Source organism: Nycticebus coucang, chromosome 11 (assembly GCF_027406575.1).
Source record: "Nycticebus coucang isolate mNycCou1 chromosome 11, mNycCou1.pri, whole genome shotgun sequence".
Classification (NCBI taxonomy): domain Eukaryota; kingdom Metazoa; phylum Chordata; class Mammalia; order Primates; family Lorisidae; genus Nycticebus; species Nycticebus coucang.
Window position 1 is genome coordinate 38601789 of NC_069790.1, and position 16929 is coordinate 38618717.

The following is a 16929-nucleotide window of genomic DNA, read 5'->3' on the forward strand; positions in this document are numbered from 1 at the left end:
GTTGATGGCATGGACTGTGGTTTATTCTAACTGCCCTCGGAAGCCTTTGGATGGCCTGAGGGAGGGTGTGTACAAAAACACCAATGTTACCTACTTCAAGGGAGCCATTTTGGACAGTTCAATTTTGCAAATATTCCTTGAGAATCTGTAATGGGGAGGAGACTGTACCTTGCAGGAGAATGAGGACTAACATCACGGTCTTTGACTTTTAGTGGCTTAAGGTTTTTTGTAAGGGAGAGAAGGAAGCCTTGATCATGAGTAAGGTTTTGACAATTGGGAGGTGGGGATGGCCACTGGGAACAGCTGAAAGATGAATCAACGTTTCCTGTCAATCATGTTTTCTGTTGAAACTTATTTCTGTCTAAAACCAGAACAGAAAAAAGACCTGTGATGTGGACTTTGGATATGACCTCTAATACCAGTATTCTGTAAGGATTCCATGGCTTGTAAAATCAAAATTCCTGCTGCCAGAATGGCTGAAGAATCTTTGGATCTTTGTATTTAACTTCAAAGTTCTATTTTTTTTTAAACTGGCTTACTTGTCCTCTTAGTTAAGGGCGGAGATAGAGATTTGTTTCTCTTTAACTTGGGCATTGTTTGCCCTAACCAAACCAGTGGAAATGATTAAGCCTGAGGGAATGTTCAGGAAAGCACCACTAACCCTCAGATTAAGTGTGCTTAAACTCTGTCTTACCACTTGTCCTTTCACAGGGTCATAAAATCTCTGCAGAAGTTGAACAGAAGTGCTCTTCCCGCAGCCACTGCTCCCAACAAATGCTACTGTTTTCCCTTTCTCAATACTGAGGGATAAACCACGGAGGATGAAAACGTCTGGGCGACATGGATAGAAGAAAGAGACGTCTCGAAACTCTAAATTCCCTTCAAATATGTCCTGTGAAAGAAAGTTGACAGTATTTAGTAAGGCCACTTAAGAAGGCTGTGTGTAACACGCTGGAGCACGCTGGCTAAGCGCTTTCTGAAAATTGTGCGTGTTTCCAAAGTCATTTTAATTTTAAATATATCTTCACCTTTGTAGAGCTGCTGAATGCATGCTGGTCACTGTCCCATTTTGAATTTCCCTCTTGTTAGCTTCACTACTGGACTTCATCAAGTTCTTAAAAACCATTAGCTTTCTAAGGCTTCATGAGGCAGATGGAGATTAGTGGTTTGACCAGCTGCTCTGAATAAATGTATCTTTTTCTTTCTTTTTCTTTTTTTTTTTGAGACAGTGGTTCACTCTGTTGCCCTAGGCTAGAGTGTCATGGCATCATAACTCATAGCAACCTCAAACTCCTGAGCTCAAGCGATCTTCTTGCAATCCTCTTGCCTCAGCCTCCCTGGTAGCTGGACTACAGGTGCCTGCCACAGCGGCCAGCTAGTTCTTCTCACTCTGAGACTGGGGGTCTCACTCTTTTAGGCTGGTTTTGAACTCCAGAGCTCAAGGGATCCACTTGCCTTGGCTTCCCAGAGTGTTGGGATTACAGGCATAGGCCACTGTGCTTGGCATCTTTTTCTTTTCTAATTTGTTTCACATTTTATGGAACCTTATTGCCTAATTCAGAAGAGCTGGGTTTTCTCATGAACTATATGTATACATGTTATTTTTATAAATTGGGCTGTGTTTTACAGTTAAGGTAGGTTGTGCTTTAAATTCTGATTTATCTTCATTTTCAATAGATTATTATTTGACAGTGACACTTGCCTAAAAATGTAGTGGTTGATGATTTGCAAACCAATACTTATCTACACCGGGGATGTTTTAAAAAGGCTTTCCAGAACTATCATTAAATGATTAACTTTCCCTTTATGTATTTGGTTTGTAAGATTTTAGGTTCTTTTGAACTTTATGTTTGCCCCAATTGCGTTTTAAGTATTATTAATTTTTGTTGTCAAGGTTAACATGAACTAAGTGTTGTAAATGGGGTGGTGGTGGTGATGGCTGAACTTTCAAACTGATTTCTTACAGACAGGATTAATGGTCATATTCAGCACATCCAGAGCCCAGAATGTAGGCTTATACATGACAGGGGCAGGTAGAAGGAAGGAACAGAGATAAATATTTGATGATATTATTCTAGAATTCTAGAAATAGAACAATATATCTGGAATGATATATGCCAAAATATGCGCGTGGTGTGGTAGTAACTTCTTTTAGCTTATTCAGTGGTTTCCATTTTGCCTGCTACAACATATGAATATAATTTGTACAAAAAAGTTAAAAAAAAAAACCCTCAGAATATTGTAGAAAAATGGTCAATTATTTTTGTGTATATTCTAGTATATATTTTGTCTAACAGTTCATAGAGGAACTTCTAGACTTTATAATACATTTTAAAATGTATTCTTGCTATTTTTGATTTATGGAAAATTCTAAACATGTAAAAAAAGAGAGAGAGAAATGTAATAGGCTGACCATATATGCCTCTTACCCAACAGCCATCCTTTTGCTTGGCTAGATTTTAATTTTTAAAGGCATAAGGAGTGACATTTAGAATTATTTGAATATATAAAGTGAATGTTAAATAATTTAATTTTATAGTTTTTATAAGAAATACTTCCATATTTTATATCATGTATATAGTTGTATAAGAACATGTATCAGGGAGATACTCAACTCTTCTCTTGTAGCAATACTATTACACAGATACATCCTAATATTATTTTTTAAAAATAACTTCTTATATCCTTTACTTTTCAAAAAACAAGTAAGAAATCTTATTTTCACCATGATGTATTTTTGAGCATTCTATTTTGGGAATTTTAGATCTTCTTATTTCTGTCACTAAGAATAGGCATTCCTCTTACTAATTATGTAGCTCTAGTGATGCTGTATTATTTTAACCTATTATATGTATAAATCTATAAAGTTCCCCTCTAGAATTGGACTGGGCTGGATTTTAACCCGCCACCTCCGGCAATGGGTCAGGTGCCCAACTCTGTTGAGCTACAGGCGTTGCCCTAGAGGGGAATAATTTTACATAAAAAATTATTTTGAGTATTTATCTAATGGTTATTCCTATTTTAAAATTTAAAATATTTAGAAAGGTCTTAAAATTGAATATATATTTAATGTCTTAGACAGTTAAGAGATTTATTTTGAAATCATATAATTTCCTTATTATTTCCCTTTTAATACTCATTGTGTTTTAGAGTTTGTAGCTAAATTTCTCTCGTGTGTGTCAACTTAGTAAGTACAATTTTCCCTTCCCCCTTTTTATGTGTGTAGATATATTTTCCCATGAAAAATTGTGTCCAAAACAGTAGGACATTATTTACTTTGTGTAGACTCTCAGAAAAAAAACATAATGCAAATCATTATACAAGATTAAAACTTTGGCTGTCTAAATAAAATGCAATATAGAAATAAATTCTTTGAGAGCATTCTCATGGCCATACTAAAAAAACTTATTTTTTGATATAAAAATGCATATTTTAGTAATAGAGGTAAACATTTAATTCAGACAAGACCTCCTTTCCCTGTTTGTAGCCATAAAATTTATTTTGTACAAGTTTTTTACCTCTTTGTTACTATAGCACTATCTTTTGCAATGTTTTCCAAATAATGTCTTTACTTAAGTGGACATTTAAAGTCATAGTTGTGCTTACTGGTTTCTTCCCCTCTTGACTGTTGCTGTCTATGGTTGGTCTTTCTTCCAACAAAGCAAAAAGATGTGCAGCCCCAGATTTGGCTTTGGAATATTCAGGTGCCAGAACGAGGGTCTCTCCCATTGCCATAGCCCCATATGCAATTGCAGTGAAAACTCTGTGAAAAGACAAATCATTTGAATTGTAGATCCATCGGTCCAATTTAAAATTTCAATTTCAGGTACTTTAATTTAAAAGTAAAGGGGAAAAGTAGGCACAGCAGAATAATCTTTCGACCCAGATGTCAACCAGTAATGCTAAAGGCCCAAGGACAGTTATCTCTTTTTGCATTTTCTATCATGTGTTAAACATCCCTTGCTCTGTACACCAAAATAATCTTTGGGGCTTGGATAATCTTAAACATTTCTCTTCCAATTAGAGATGTGGATCAAAGGCCCCAAGAAGTGAATGTAAAACTTCTTAGCCACCTTGATAGGAGGCTTGCTTGCTTGGAGATTTGTCAGATAATTCAACTGACAATAGAAAGAATGAGACTTCAATAGCGAAGTTTGAATTTACACAGTAGATATTATGTAGATTTCTTTCTTTCTTTCTTTCCATGTAATGTAGGTAGAACAGATATTTGAAGCTAAACGATTGGTTATCTGCCTGATGTGTTGCTACGGGATTTAGAGAGCAAAGCATGGGGACTGCATTTTCTAAAGGTCCCCTAGAACAAAATTTGACTAAAATATACTTTAGCTAAGACTGGAAGAAGAGTTTTGATCTTTTAGGTATAGATTATGATCTCAGTTTTATCAAAACATGATAAGTATAAAATCGTAAGGGTGCAAATAATGGTGGGAAGGATTCGGAATATTCACAGAATTGTGGCATATCACAGGGGCTTGGTTAAATGTTTTCCTCTCATTTTTGATTTCATTTTAGATATGAAAATACTGTACTGTGGTGAAAAACAATGCATCTCAGTAACAGTGCTAACGGCAGGATTCAGTTAAATTTTACTGGCAATCCTTGAACGTTAGGCCAGAAAGGGACATCACAGAATGAAACTGTTGTTTGTTGTGCTGGATCACAGCAAGTAGATATGTCTGTGATCCTCGCAATTTATAATTTCTTCTTTGAGGGCACCTACCAAAGGGTGGATTTTGATGCAATCTCTTCAGCGACCTAGACTTCAGATCCTGAATCTTATTGGTTTTACAAAGATCACAGTATTTTATATACATAAAATAGCAATATATATATACATATATATAATTTACATATATAAAGTAGCTTCCTCTTATGATTTGAGATATGCCAAATATACATAAATATATATATATGGATTTATATATATAGCATGGCCATAAAGTTCGTATGCAATTTCTGAAATTGCAGAACTTTATGGCCACCCTGTATACATTTTATATGAATATATTTATATTTTTATATAAATAATATTCCAGTCTTAGGTTTGGGATGCCTGATGTTATAATTATAGTCACTAGTTCTGTGATGTCAAGGCATTTTTAATACTAATATTTACAGAAATTGTTTAAAGCTCAAAATGCTAGGCTGGGTGCAGTGGCTCATGCCTGTAGTCCCAGCTACTCAGGGGGCTAAGGCAAGAAGATTACTTGAGCCCAAGAGTTTGAGGTTGCTGTGAGCTATGCTGCCACAGCACTCTACCAAGGGCAACTGATAAGACTCTCTCTCTTAAACAAACAAACAAACAAATAAACAAAATGCTAGTCCTATTGCTGTGGCTCATGCCTGTAATCGTAGCACACTGAGAGGCTGAGGTGGGTGGATCGCCTGAGCTCAGATGTTAAAGACCAGCCTGAGCAAGAGCAGGACTCCATCTCTAAAAATAGCATGGCATCATGGTGGGTAGGCCCCGGTAGGCTCAGCTACTTGGGAGGCTGAGGCAAGAGGATAGCTTGAGCCCAAGAGTTTGAGGTTGCTGTGAGCTACAATACCAGGGTGCTCAAGCAAGGGTGACAAAGTGAGACTCTGTCTCAAAAAAAAAAAAAAAAGTTCAAAATGCCATTCAAAGTATTTGACACCCAGCTATAAACATCAAGAGTGGTTACTGAGTTTAGATAACACAATTAGAGAGATTTGATTTTTAAAAAAATTTTTGTTTTAACACAGTAAATATCAGACTGGCTCAGAACTAAGCTTCATGCTGATGTAAGACAGTCAGTAGGACAGATGGGAAGGTAATTGGATTATGAACTAGGAAGCCTGCATTCTAGTTCTGAGGAGGGAGGGTAAAGCCTTCTTTGAAGGCAAGAATTGAGAAAATATCTTCCTCCTATAATTTGAGATATACCCAAATATCTACCTGTCCTGAAATTTCTGCTGTAAAAGTAATGTTAAGCATATGAATGTCCAAAGGCTACTGTCCTTGTTAGGTCCCTCTTAAAGGGGAGAAGGGTCTTCCATTTACAACTTCTGTTTGTGGGAGATAAATGACCCAAAAGCTAGAGAATAGAGCAAGAAGGGCATGGCAGAGAAGGCGGAGTCAACAGCCAAAGCCCCGATGCTGTTTTTATTGTGTGGATGTTGAGCAGAGGGTAAGCGGGATGGGGGTTATATTGAGGCTCCTAGAGGGGAAGTATGATTGTGGCAATGGACTATCTGGGGTTGAACCAGGGGTACCAGTCTTCTTTATGCTTTTACCCCAGATGGACTTTGTGTAAGGGCAGGCCAAGGCGCACAGGTCTAGATGCAGGGGAAGGAAAAGGAAGAGAGAGTTAGAGGACTCTAGCGATAAAGCCTCCGGGGTCCTTGTCTTGGGAGGAGGAGTGCTGTGGAGGTGGCTGGGACTAGAAGGAAGCCTGACCCAGGAATAAAGCAAACCTGGCTTTTCAGAGCAGCCAGTGGACAAAATTGAAATTTTCAAAAGTATTTTTGGCTAGCGGCTACACAGAAAAGGATAGAAATGAGTAATCCTAGTTTTAACAAATTAATACAAACAGGAAAATCCTGTTAGTAACTGGATCAACTGATTTTCTATATCTAGTTTGTTGACTTTTGGTAACTTCCCCTAAGAGGGAGTATAGTGGCTCTGAAGCTAGACCAAGTGAGATCACATCCAAACTCCACCATGTGTTTACTAGCTGTGTGACCTTAGAAATGTTACTTAACTTCTCTGTGTATTTGTTTCTTTATTGTCAACAGAAGATAAGAGTATATTGTTATAGAGTTGTTGTGATAATTAAATACATAAAAAATGTACAGTGATTTATACAGTCCCTAAATATAAGTGCTTGCAACAAAAGCAAGTTATTATTATTCCTCTCACAGAGCTGAGAGTTACTGGAACACTTTTAGTTAGAAAATAAGCTCTCACATTTCTACAGAAATAGTTTAGTACAACAGTTCAAATCATGGCTACCAAATCCCCACTCAGTAAGTTTATTTCTTTGGTTGGAAGGCAGAGTATTTTCTAACCACAGAGGTAGTCATTAAAATTATTTCTGTACTCATACTCTTTATCCCTTTTTTAATTTAATTAATTAATTAATTTATTTATTGACACAGAGTCTCACTATGTTGCCCTCGGTAGAGTGCTGTGGCATCATAGCTCACTGCAACTTCCAACTCTTGGGCTTCAGTGATTCTCTTGCCTCAGCCTCCCAAGAAGCTGGGGCTACAGGCACCAGGCATCTCTGCTTTTAGAGATGGGGTCTTAAAGACCAGCTTTTTGAGGCTGGTCTCAAACCTGTGAGCTCAGGCAATCCGCCCACCTCAGCCTCCCAGAGTCCTAGGATTACAGGCACCAGCCACTGTGTCCGGCCTTAGCCCTTTTATCTATTATGAAGGCAGACATTTTTTTCCCACCCTAAATCCTTTCCTCCACAGATGGGAGAGAGAAAATAAACAACTTGTATTTATTTGGTACTTCGAATCTTATAGAATATTTTCATATACACAATATAATTTGATCACTTGGAAGATAAGCAGAGTGGGAACTCGTATCACTTAACCAAGGAAGAGACTCTAGCTCAGAAGACTTACACAATTTGCCCAGAATCACATAACTAGGAAACTATAGGATTAAAATGTGACCCTCCTCCCAACTTCCTTGTGTTCTCCTACATGGTGCTCCTGGCAGTGGAAAGCTGATTGGAATATTCTTTTTCTACATGTTGAGGTTTGTTACCACTTGTTTCCCATTTTAGAGTCTTTGTGGGACGCTAGATACCAACTATCACTTGATTTTCTCCTTCAGGTCCCTTCAATGATCCAGCCTCCTTATCTTGTCTTTCTCTCTTCTGTATGATCTCTGGGGAGCAGCTGGGCAGGAATCGAGTGGCTAGCAGAGTAGTGAAGAGGGAAAGAAGAAAAGACTTTCCTATTTTCTTTGTTTTGTCTAGCTAAGGTTGCTTCTGTAATTACAATGATGACACGGTTTTTCCTTGGCTGCAGCCTTCCAGAACAAAGGTGGTGGTAGAGTCCTCACTTGCTTCTTTCCATTCCTTAAGATTTGAAGGATTCATCAATTGTTAATATCCAATGAAAATATCCACCTCTATTGCTCTTTTGCCCAATAATCACATTTAATATTCAAAGTATAATATGATTTCTTGTCAAGAACCCCATTTGGTTTTTAAGAGGACTAGACCACAATTACATAAGCTGCCTGGCTCTCCCACTCAGGCAGTTCTCCAGGCTGCGGCTTTTGTTAGTGTAATAGAGGTTGTCGTGTCTCAGTCTTTCTTCCCCATCTGCTTTATTTCCCTTCCTCCTAATATGCATAGCAAAGATGGAAGAAACTCACAGAGATGGAGGAAGCTCTGAAGTGGGCCCTGGAAAGTTAACAGAAATCTCTCCTGGGCACAGATGCTTTCTGAACTGTGTTGCAAAAGGCAAGCCGGCTAGAAACTAGCCTAAAGGCAAGAATGCAAAATGAGACAGGAGACAATAAACGCACTTTGTATTTCCAAAAGTCTGTACCTTTACAGTGAAATTGAAACTGTTACCAGGACTGACAGAGGTGGTGGTGGCTCACTACACGTGCCTGTATGAGAACCCAAGAGACTTTTTTCCAAATGTCCCTATGCCCTGGCTCCGAGGTGGCAGAATGAAAATGTCATATCCCCTCATGTTACATTCTCATTTCAGAGAAACTTCTATGATAAAAGAGATGCAAGGAGACAGCTCCTACTGTAAGGCATGCAGGTTGGCTTTTTTTTTTTTTTCTTTTAGAGGCTTTTTCCTCTAAAAAGCCTTGCTGAGAAACTAATGTTATGAGTACATTAAGGGAATCTGCTGTTAAAACTCCCTTTGTAGGTATGTCTCCTTTCCTACAGCACACTGTCATTTCTGAAGAAGAGACGGCGTACCCTCCTTGTAGTGACAAACAATGAAAATACATTCACATTTTATAGGGCAAATAATGCATCTTCATTTCTAACAATAAGCTAAAATAGGACTTCCCCAAATTTTTATAGAATTCTAAAAAAGTTTCTGGTAGTTTCAAAAGAAACCCTGAGGTTTTAAGCAGATATGGAACACAGCCTCAGATTTAGTCCCTGAGCTCACATACCTTCAGACGTGATCTTCAGATCCCGTGCCTTGGAGTAATCTGAGTTGTTTAATAAAAAATGCAGATTCCTGGCCTTCTATCACATCTACAAGTCACATTTTGTGGGTTAAGCTCCAGGTATCCACATTTTTAACTAGATTGGCAAGTTGGAAAACTGTTGGTTTAAAGAATGGCATGAAGTGCTTTGTACCTAAGGAGAAGTCTAGTGGGAGGGAGTTTGCTTTGTAAGCTTTTTCCGTTCAGTTAGTTGATTAGATAGAAAGCTGTCTGTCACCCTAGATTTTGGAAGACACAGACTCTTCTAGGCCAGGTATAATTTAGTGTGTCTAAAGGGACCTTCTGACACATTCATGGTCGTCATGGTAACATTTGATCTCTAAGGAGACTGGAGACTTTGATGTTGGAGACAAAGCTCATCTGTTGGGGCTATGGCAGGGCTATACCCATATTCCTAGATAATCTCTCTTTTTTACATACCCATAAAGCATGGGTATCTTTACTCTGCCTGTAGTCTGGTGGATAAAAAAAAAGTGATACTAGTGGCCCTAGCCCAGACAGCTCCGTTTCTTCCTTCCCTCGGGCTCTGGGAAATACCAAGGTGATCCTATTCATTAATTACTACTATTATGTTAATGGTCCTACATATGTTCTGACAGCTAAAATGCTTATGCTTCTAAAAGAAAGCCCTTTTAAATAAGATTAATTAAAATAAATACAGGAAGCAAATAGGCCAAAAGAAGGAAGAATTTTTATTCTCTTAAATTTTAGGGCTATCAAATAATAGTAAGTCACCTGTTCCCTTTATGTTAAGAATCAGCTCATCTTTGAATATTCAAAAGTCTGAAAAACTAAGCAAAAATTATTTTAAAAAATAACTTTACAGAAATATTCTATGACAATTTGGCTACAAAATTAGTCATAATAATAATGTCTACTAAGCAAAGCCTTTGGCATCTGGAGTTATGAACTAAAATCTGTGCTGTGTTCTTTGCCGATTACAGAACTTTGAGCAAGTAAAGTAACCTCTTTGAGTCTTAATTCTTCTCATCTATAAAATGGAAATCATAATATTTCACAGGGTAGTTGAGAGGATTAAGTAGATAATGCATGACAGATCCTTACTACTGAGTCAAAAGTCAGTCAAGGTTTGCAGTTAATCGTGATTATCATTTAAGTTATGGAATGGCTGTCAGTCTGGACAGCCCCCTTTCAGGAAACGTCCTGCCAAGTGTCACTTGTAGGCATAAAGGGGATCAACAAGATTTTGAGGCTTGAATCATTCTTCAACTAAGAAAATTCTTTGCTTCATTTTAATGTAACAAACCTTAGTGTGTAGAAGTAGATTACCAATTCCACACATTATTCTTTTATATAAATGGCCTTGACTTAGGCCTCGTCCTCCTGCCAAAGCATTTGCTGGTCGACATATGGATATAGAAAAAAAGAAAATTAGAATTTCAAATAACAGACTTCTGTTTTCAAAGTGTGAAGTTGACTCTGGAGGCACATTTCCAGGATTGACTAATTATGCACCATTCCAAATGTCCCCCTTTATTTTTGAATCAGTCCTTCATTCGATAAATATTTATTGTGTGTCTACTATGTACCAACCTTTGGCTTTTGTATAACATCAGTGAACAAGGTAGGCTATGACCTGCCCTTAGTAAAAGCACTCAGTAAATATGGAAACATAAAGAATTTCATAGAGTGTAAGTGCTGTCAACAAAATACATCATTGTAATGGGAAAGAGAGTGATGAGGAGGGAGGAAGGGGGACTACTTTGGGCCATCAGTGAAAGTTCCTCTGAGGAGTGGACTTAGGAGTAGAAGCCTGGATGAGAAGAAAGAGATGGCCTAGCCAGGGCCTGGAGAATCATCTTTCCTGGCAGAAAATAGCAAGCTCAAAGACCCTGAGAAGAGGAGGTCCAGGGACAGACAAATGTGGGGCTGACATGAATTTCAGCAAGGAGACAGGTGGATGATGGAGTCTCCACCATGAAGGGTTTTCTGGTCATGGTAAGGCATTTGGCTTTATTCAAATTCAATGAGAAGTCATTACAAAATTTTAATAAATTGATGCTATTACATTTGTAATCAAAAAATCAGTCTGGCTGCTGTGTGGAGAATGGACCACAGGGTGGAAAGAGTGGTTGTAAGGACTTCCGAGAGAAGATTGCTACAGTGGTCCAGTCAAGAGAGGCAGGGGCTTGGATGAAAGTAGAGAGGGTGAGAAGTATTTGGGAATTGGGGAATTGCAGCCCTCAGGACTTGGTGCTCTATGTGGTGGGTGAGGGGGAGAGGAGATGGTACCTAGATTTGTGGGCTCAGCAACTTGCATGGATGGTGGTTGGTGTTATTAACTAGGATGGGGAAGTGTTGGGGAAGAGAAATGTTGTGGGGGGTGATCTTGAGTTTTGTTTTGGACACATTCAGGTATTTTTAGTCATCCAAGTGAATAGATTGGATAAGACTGGTGTTCAGAAGCAGGATCAAAGCTGGAAAAATACAGAAAGAAGTTATTTGAATACAAGTGGTGTTTAAAATTGTCAGACTGGGTCTGAGAGCTCTAACCTGCAACACACAGAGGCCTGCTGAAAAAACAGGAGCCAGTAGAGGAAATAGAGTGTGGGGGCGGCCCAGGACAAGAGAAAAGCCTAGAGAAGACTGGAAAAGAAAATATTCAGGAAGGAGGCGGCAGATTCTACTGAGAGGTCAAATTAAAGGAGGTGGGGAACTGAGAATTGCTTGGCTTTGTATAAGCGGGTGTGAGATGTCATCAGTGGCTTGAGAGCCCATCTCTGCAGACACATGGTGGGAACTAAGGCTTGACTCAGCAAATTTAGGTGAGATTGGAGACAGGAAGGTGTAGGGAAACAGAATAGACCTAATTAGGTCCCACCTAATTCAGCCACTTAAAATAGAACAGTTAATTTTGATTACTAATTCTGAGCTTCCTAAGCCTAAAATTAGCCTCAAAAACATTGCTAATTTATATCACAAAGGTCATTGCTAACATTAGGGCTAGAGAAATCCAGGTGATATTTGACTCAAAAAAATTACTTTTTTTTTTTTTTTTAACAAGGCCACCCCAAGACATGTACATCTCAGCAAGTATCAGCCTCTTCACAGTAATGATTTGGGAGAGGGTTACACCTGTTCCAAAATTGCTCCCATTTGGCAAAACACTGGGAACTCCTCTTGGGGTCTTTGCTCCCAGGTCCCAGGGCATTCCTTTGAAGAGCCTCATTGCTGGCACAAATTTGTCTTTTGAGGATATGTCCAATTTGAGGAAATGTCCAAAAGTCATTTGAAACCAAATAATTTCAGGACAACTTGGAATCATTTTTACTAATTAAGTTTCTATTCACATAAAAATGTATTTATTTCTTTATTAAGCCTTAATTGAGGTCCCAGGAAGATTTTCACTAGGCATTTAATAAGAAAACCATCCACAGTTCACCATCCCAGGATTCCTGAATCTTACCTGATTATGAAGCCGCTTAGTAGTTTCTGAGAAGCATATTTCATTGCAAAAAAGAACATCTGTATTTATAATTTCAACAGAAATTGCAGGCTCACCATTCTATACTGTTCTCCTACCCTCTAACAGTGCTCAGCATTGCCTGTGTGAACTTGAAAACCACAATTATACTTAGCCTCGTGCTTCATGCTGATTACGTACACTAATTACCTAGTCAGATAGATTAACAAGAAACAAAATCTGGAATCACATAAGTTAGTTTATTCAGCTCACTGGCACCCGGGCACCCATTAAATTAGCCAGTGTTTCCTTGGTTCTAATGTAATCCAGGCGCTGTCAAGCTTAAAAGCTGGTTGTATTCCAAAAGTTTGTTTACAAGCCAATTGCTTGAAACTCAAAACATGTTTTCTTCATGTTGCTCTAAAGTTTCTGCAGCCTTTTTAAATCCCCAGGGCCCCATTCCTCCAATATAACTGGTCCTGGGTATTAACAGAAAGCAAGCTGCTTTTCATATCCACATTCATACTAATGTAAGATATCTGGTGATATTATAAACTCACAATAATGATTTTCACTTTTCCTCATCAATGTGTTGGTCACTATTTTTTCTTTGTTTTATAGTTAATTATTGTAAGAAAGAGAAATCTCTCCCATAAGCCTACATCCCCTTCTACCTATGTCCAATGTCTCTGCTCTCCTTCACAGTAAGACAAATTCCAATGGGATACCATGATCAATTCTTAATATGACTTCTTTTTTTCTTTCTTTTTTTTTTTGAGGCAGAGTCTCACTATGTCACTCTAGGTAAGGTGCCGCAGCATCACAGCTCACAGCAATCTCAAACTCTTGCCACAGCCTCCCAAGTAGCTGGGACTACAGGCACCCACCACAACACCTGCCTATTTTGTTGTTGTTTTTGTTGTTGTTGTCGTCGTTGTTTGGCAGGCCCGGGCTGGGTTCGAACCTGCCAGTCCCGGTGTATGTGGCCAGCGCCCTAGCCACTGAGCTACAGCAGCTGAGCTAAATATGACTTTTTGAACTGGATACTCATGTGTATGTGTTTCTTCTGGAGTATTTGCTTATCAAAGAACTGAACTTCAATGATTTGTAGTCATACTTAATGAAGCCATCTCAGAGTTCCACATCTCCCAGATTCCCTAAGGAATGGGTGATGAAAGGCATATGTTACCCCTAATCCCCAGGTTCTAGTAAACTGAAACAGGGAGCAACTTCTTCGGGACTTTAACTCACATTACATTTATTATATCAGGATCAGTATTTTACCAGCTATGCTTTATTTCTTGTAGATAATAACAAAAAAATTAGCTCAGTTTAATCATTTCACAATGTAAACATACATCAAACATCCTACTGTACCCAATATATAACATTTACAATTATTATTTATCAGTTAAAAATAAACTTAATCCTAATTACCCTGAATAAATCATTATGTATTATTTACCTATATCAAAATATCACACGTACCCCATGGGTATGTAAAATTATTATGTACCAATAAAGAATTCAAAAAAACAAAACCTTTTTTTTAAATTTTCCAAGCATGCCTTTCCCACATATGTGATTTAAATGATAATCCACCTTAAACTAGATATCTTTCTTGTAAATAAGTACATGACCCATTTACAGGGTTTATATATTTGCACAACTTACATGAACATGCCCTCTGGGGTCATTCGTCCAGCTTGAATTAAATAGGCTCCAAATCTAAAACCCGCTGCATAGGCGAAATATATGAAAGCGTGGCTGAATGCATAGCAGCTTCCGATGATCTGTGCTTTCTTCAAGGTATTTCTGAAATGTATAAAATTTACCACATAATGAGACATGAATTATGGCGAGGTCAATTTAATAAATGTAGCATAATAAATGTAGAGGACTTTGAAATGCCATAATTTAGTGGATATGCATTTTTCTAAGGGTTAAAGAGGTCATTTTTTTCTACTATTGAGAATTATTTTAGAGAAGACAGTTAATATAACAATGTTCATTATAACTATAAACTGTAGTCAGGGTAACAAAGTTGCCTTTATATACTTTCAAATGAATGGACAGTCTATGAAAGGATAGCTAGTATAAGAGTTAAAGAGATTTGGTTTAGAGATGTTTAGAAATATTCTTTAACTTTCTGTCATAATTTTGCAGTAACAGAATAAATGGTGGAAATTAAAGAGTGGTAGCGACAACAAGCATGAGGCCCACAGAGTACAAAGCTATCTTTCTGATAAAGTAATACAAAGAGCATCGCTAAGCCAACGTGATAAAAAGGACTGGTTTAAAATTAAAAGGAGTAAGCACATTTATTGTGTATATATTTGTTTTAAAATGTAAACTATTTGGGAGACTTAATGTAAAGGGCTGAGCAATCTTATTTTCTTTCTTGAATATGTTACTTCACCGATCTTCTTGAGGACTTAAAATATTTATTCTTGAGTTTTTGTTTTTTTGCTTGTTTGTTTGCTTTGTTTTGAGACAGGGTCGCACTCTATTGCTCAGGCTAGTGTGCAGTGGCATCATCCTAGCTCAATGGAACCTCAAACTCTTGGGCTCAAGTGATCCTCCTGCCTCAGCCTTCCAAGCAGCTGGGCTGATGACAAGCCATATGCCACCGTGCCTGGCTATTTTACTTTTACATATTTATTCTAATAGTGCTTACTCTTGACTCCTTTCCCAATATCCTCTTGGTGAAATCATATGAGAAATTATGATATACCATTATTAGGAAATATACCAGAGTAAATGAATCAACAGACAAACTGCTGGAGTCATTCAGTCATTTTCCCGTTGGAGAACAAAACAGAGTTAATGGAATCAACATGAATCCAGTCACCTGTGTTGAGTCTGAAGCGTCTCTTCATACTTTTGCTCAAAGGCTTTTTCTCTTGTTAATGACACTATGGTACGCATATTCTCCACAGCTTCAGTTGCTATCTTATGAAATAGGACAATACAATATAGAAATAAAATTAGTAACGGTTAAACTTTTCCTGGTTGTAAATTTCAGTCCCTTAAACCCTGGGGATACATTAAATACATGAAGCCAATGAGTTTTCCTGACAGTATTTCTGGCTTCCTTCCCTTCCACCCCTGAACAAAGATAGGGAAATGACACTTAAGAGTAATAAACATAAGGAAAATTTCTTCTGAAAGTTTTCGTCCACTGATCTAAGTTTAGCCCCCTTCAAGTTTTCAATGAATTTCAATTTAAACTGCTTCCACAGGCGAGGAAATCAAATATTAGTGACATTATGTTCATGTGCAAAGGAGCTTCCTATAAATTATGAAATAATTCCAGTAAAAGGTAGCCGAGAGAATCTAATAATTATTATATTCCAGTACAGAAATGCAAATAGCAGCTAAAAAGGATGGAGGGACATTCCAGTAAGGTGACACAAGCTGGGATGTGCTCTGTGTCATTCTGAAATTTTTTATAAGATAAAGCTATTTTTCATTTTGAAGTCTATGAACTTAAAAAGATACTTAATTCAAATATAGTTAATGTCGCTTAATATTTGTATAGTTTTTTTTTTTTTTTTTTTTTTGGCCAGGGATGGGTTTGAACCCACCACCTCCGGCATATGGGACCGGCGCCCTACTCCTTGAGCCACAGGCGCCGCCCAATATTTGTATAGTTTTAAAAAATAGTGCGTAATTACATGAGATTCCAAATGGAGGCGGCTTGGCTTAGAATAGTAACTGTTTGGATATGAGAACACATATTGACTTGAAAGAGAAATTTTCTGTTTTCATATCCTATTTGTAGACTGGCAGGGTGGTCTGGGGACAGAGGAGACCTGGGTGGACACTCAGTATTATCTAAATGACTACTTGGGCTGCAGGAGAAAAATAAATCTCTTGATTGTGGTCAGGATTCCTGGATTCTGCTCTCAATTTTGATATTGAGTTGTTTTAAATACTTTTTTTTTTATTTTTCTTTTGAGGCAGTCTCACATGTCACACCTGGCAGAGTGCCATGGCCTCACAGCTCACAGCAACCTTAAACTCTTGGGCTTAAGTGATTCTCTTGCCTCAGCCTCCCAAGTAGCTGGGACTACAGGCACCAGCCACAACGCCCAGCTGTTTTTCTGTTGCAGTTGTCATTGTTATTTAGCTGGCCAGGGCAGGGCTCAAACCTGCCAACCTCCGTGTATGTGGCTGGCACCCTACTCACTGAGCTATGGGCACCAAGCCTTAAATTCTTGCTAACTTCAAAATGAAACCTCCATTTGTAACACATTCTATAGTATACAAAGAAAATGGGTAAGAATGCTGAGTACTT

At 38.0% G+C, this 16929-nt stretch overlaps 1 protein-coding gene across 2 annotated transcripts in view; it reads right to left on the reverse strand.

Annotated features, from left to right (window-relative positions):
* ABCB5 (ATP binding cassette subfamily B member 5) overlaps window positions 1-16929 on the reverse strand; it is a 124221-nt gene that overhangs the window by 13387 nt on the left and 93905 nt on the right. For both annotated transcript variants that reach the window (XM_053609153.1, XM_053609154.1), the window contains 4 exons: window positions 15481-15581; window positions 14304-14444; window positions 3607-3763; window positions 695-892 (listed from right to left, as the gene is read on the reverse strand). In XM_053609153.1, the coding sequence (XP_053465128.1) occupies window positions 695-892; window positions 3607-3763; window positions 14304-14444; window positions 15481-15581 (597 nt within the window). The remainder of the gene's footprint in view (window positions 1-694; window positions 893-3606; window positions 3764-14303; window positions 14445-15480; window positions 15582-16929) is intronic.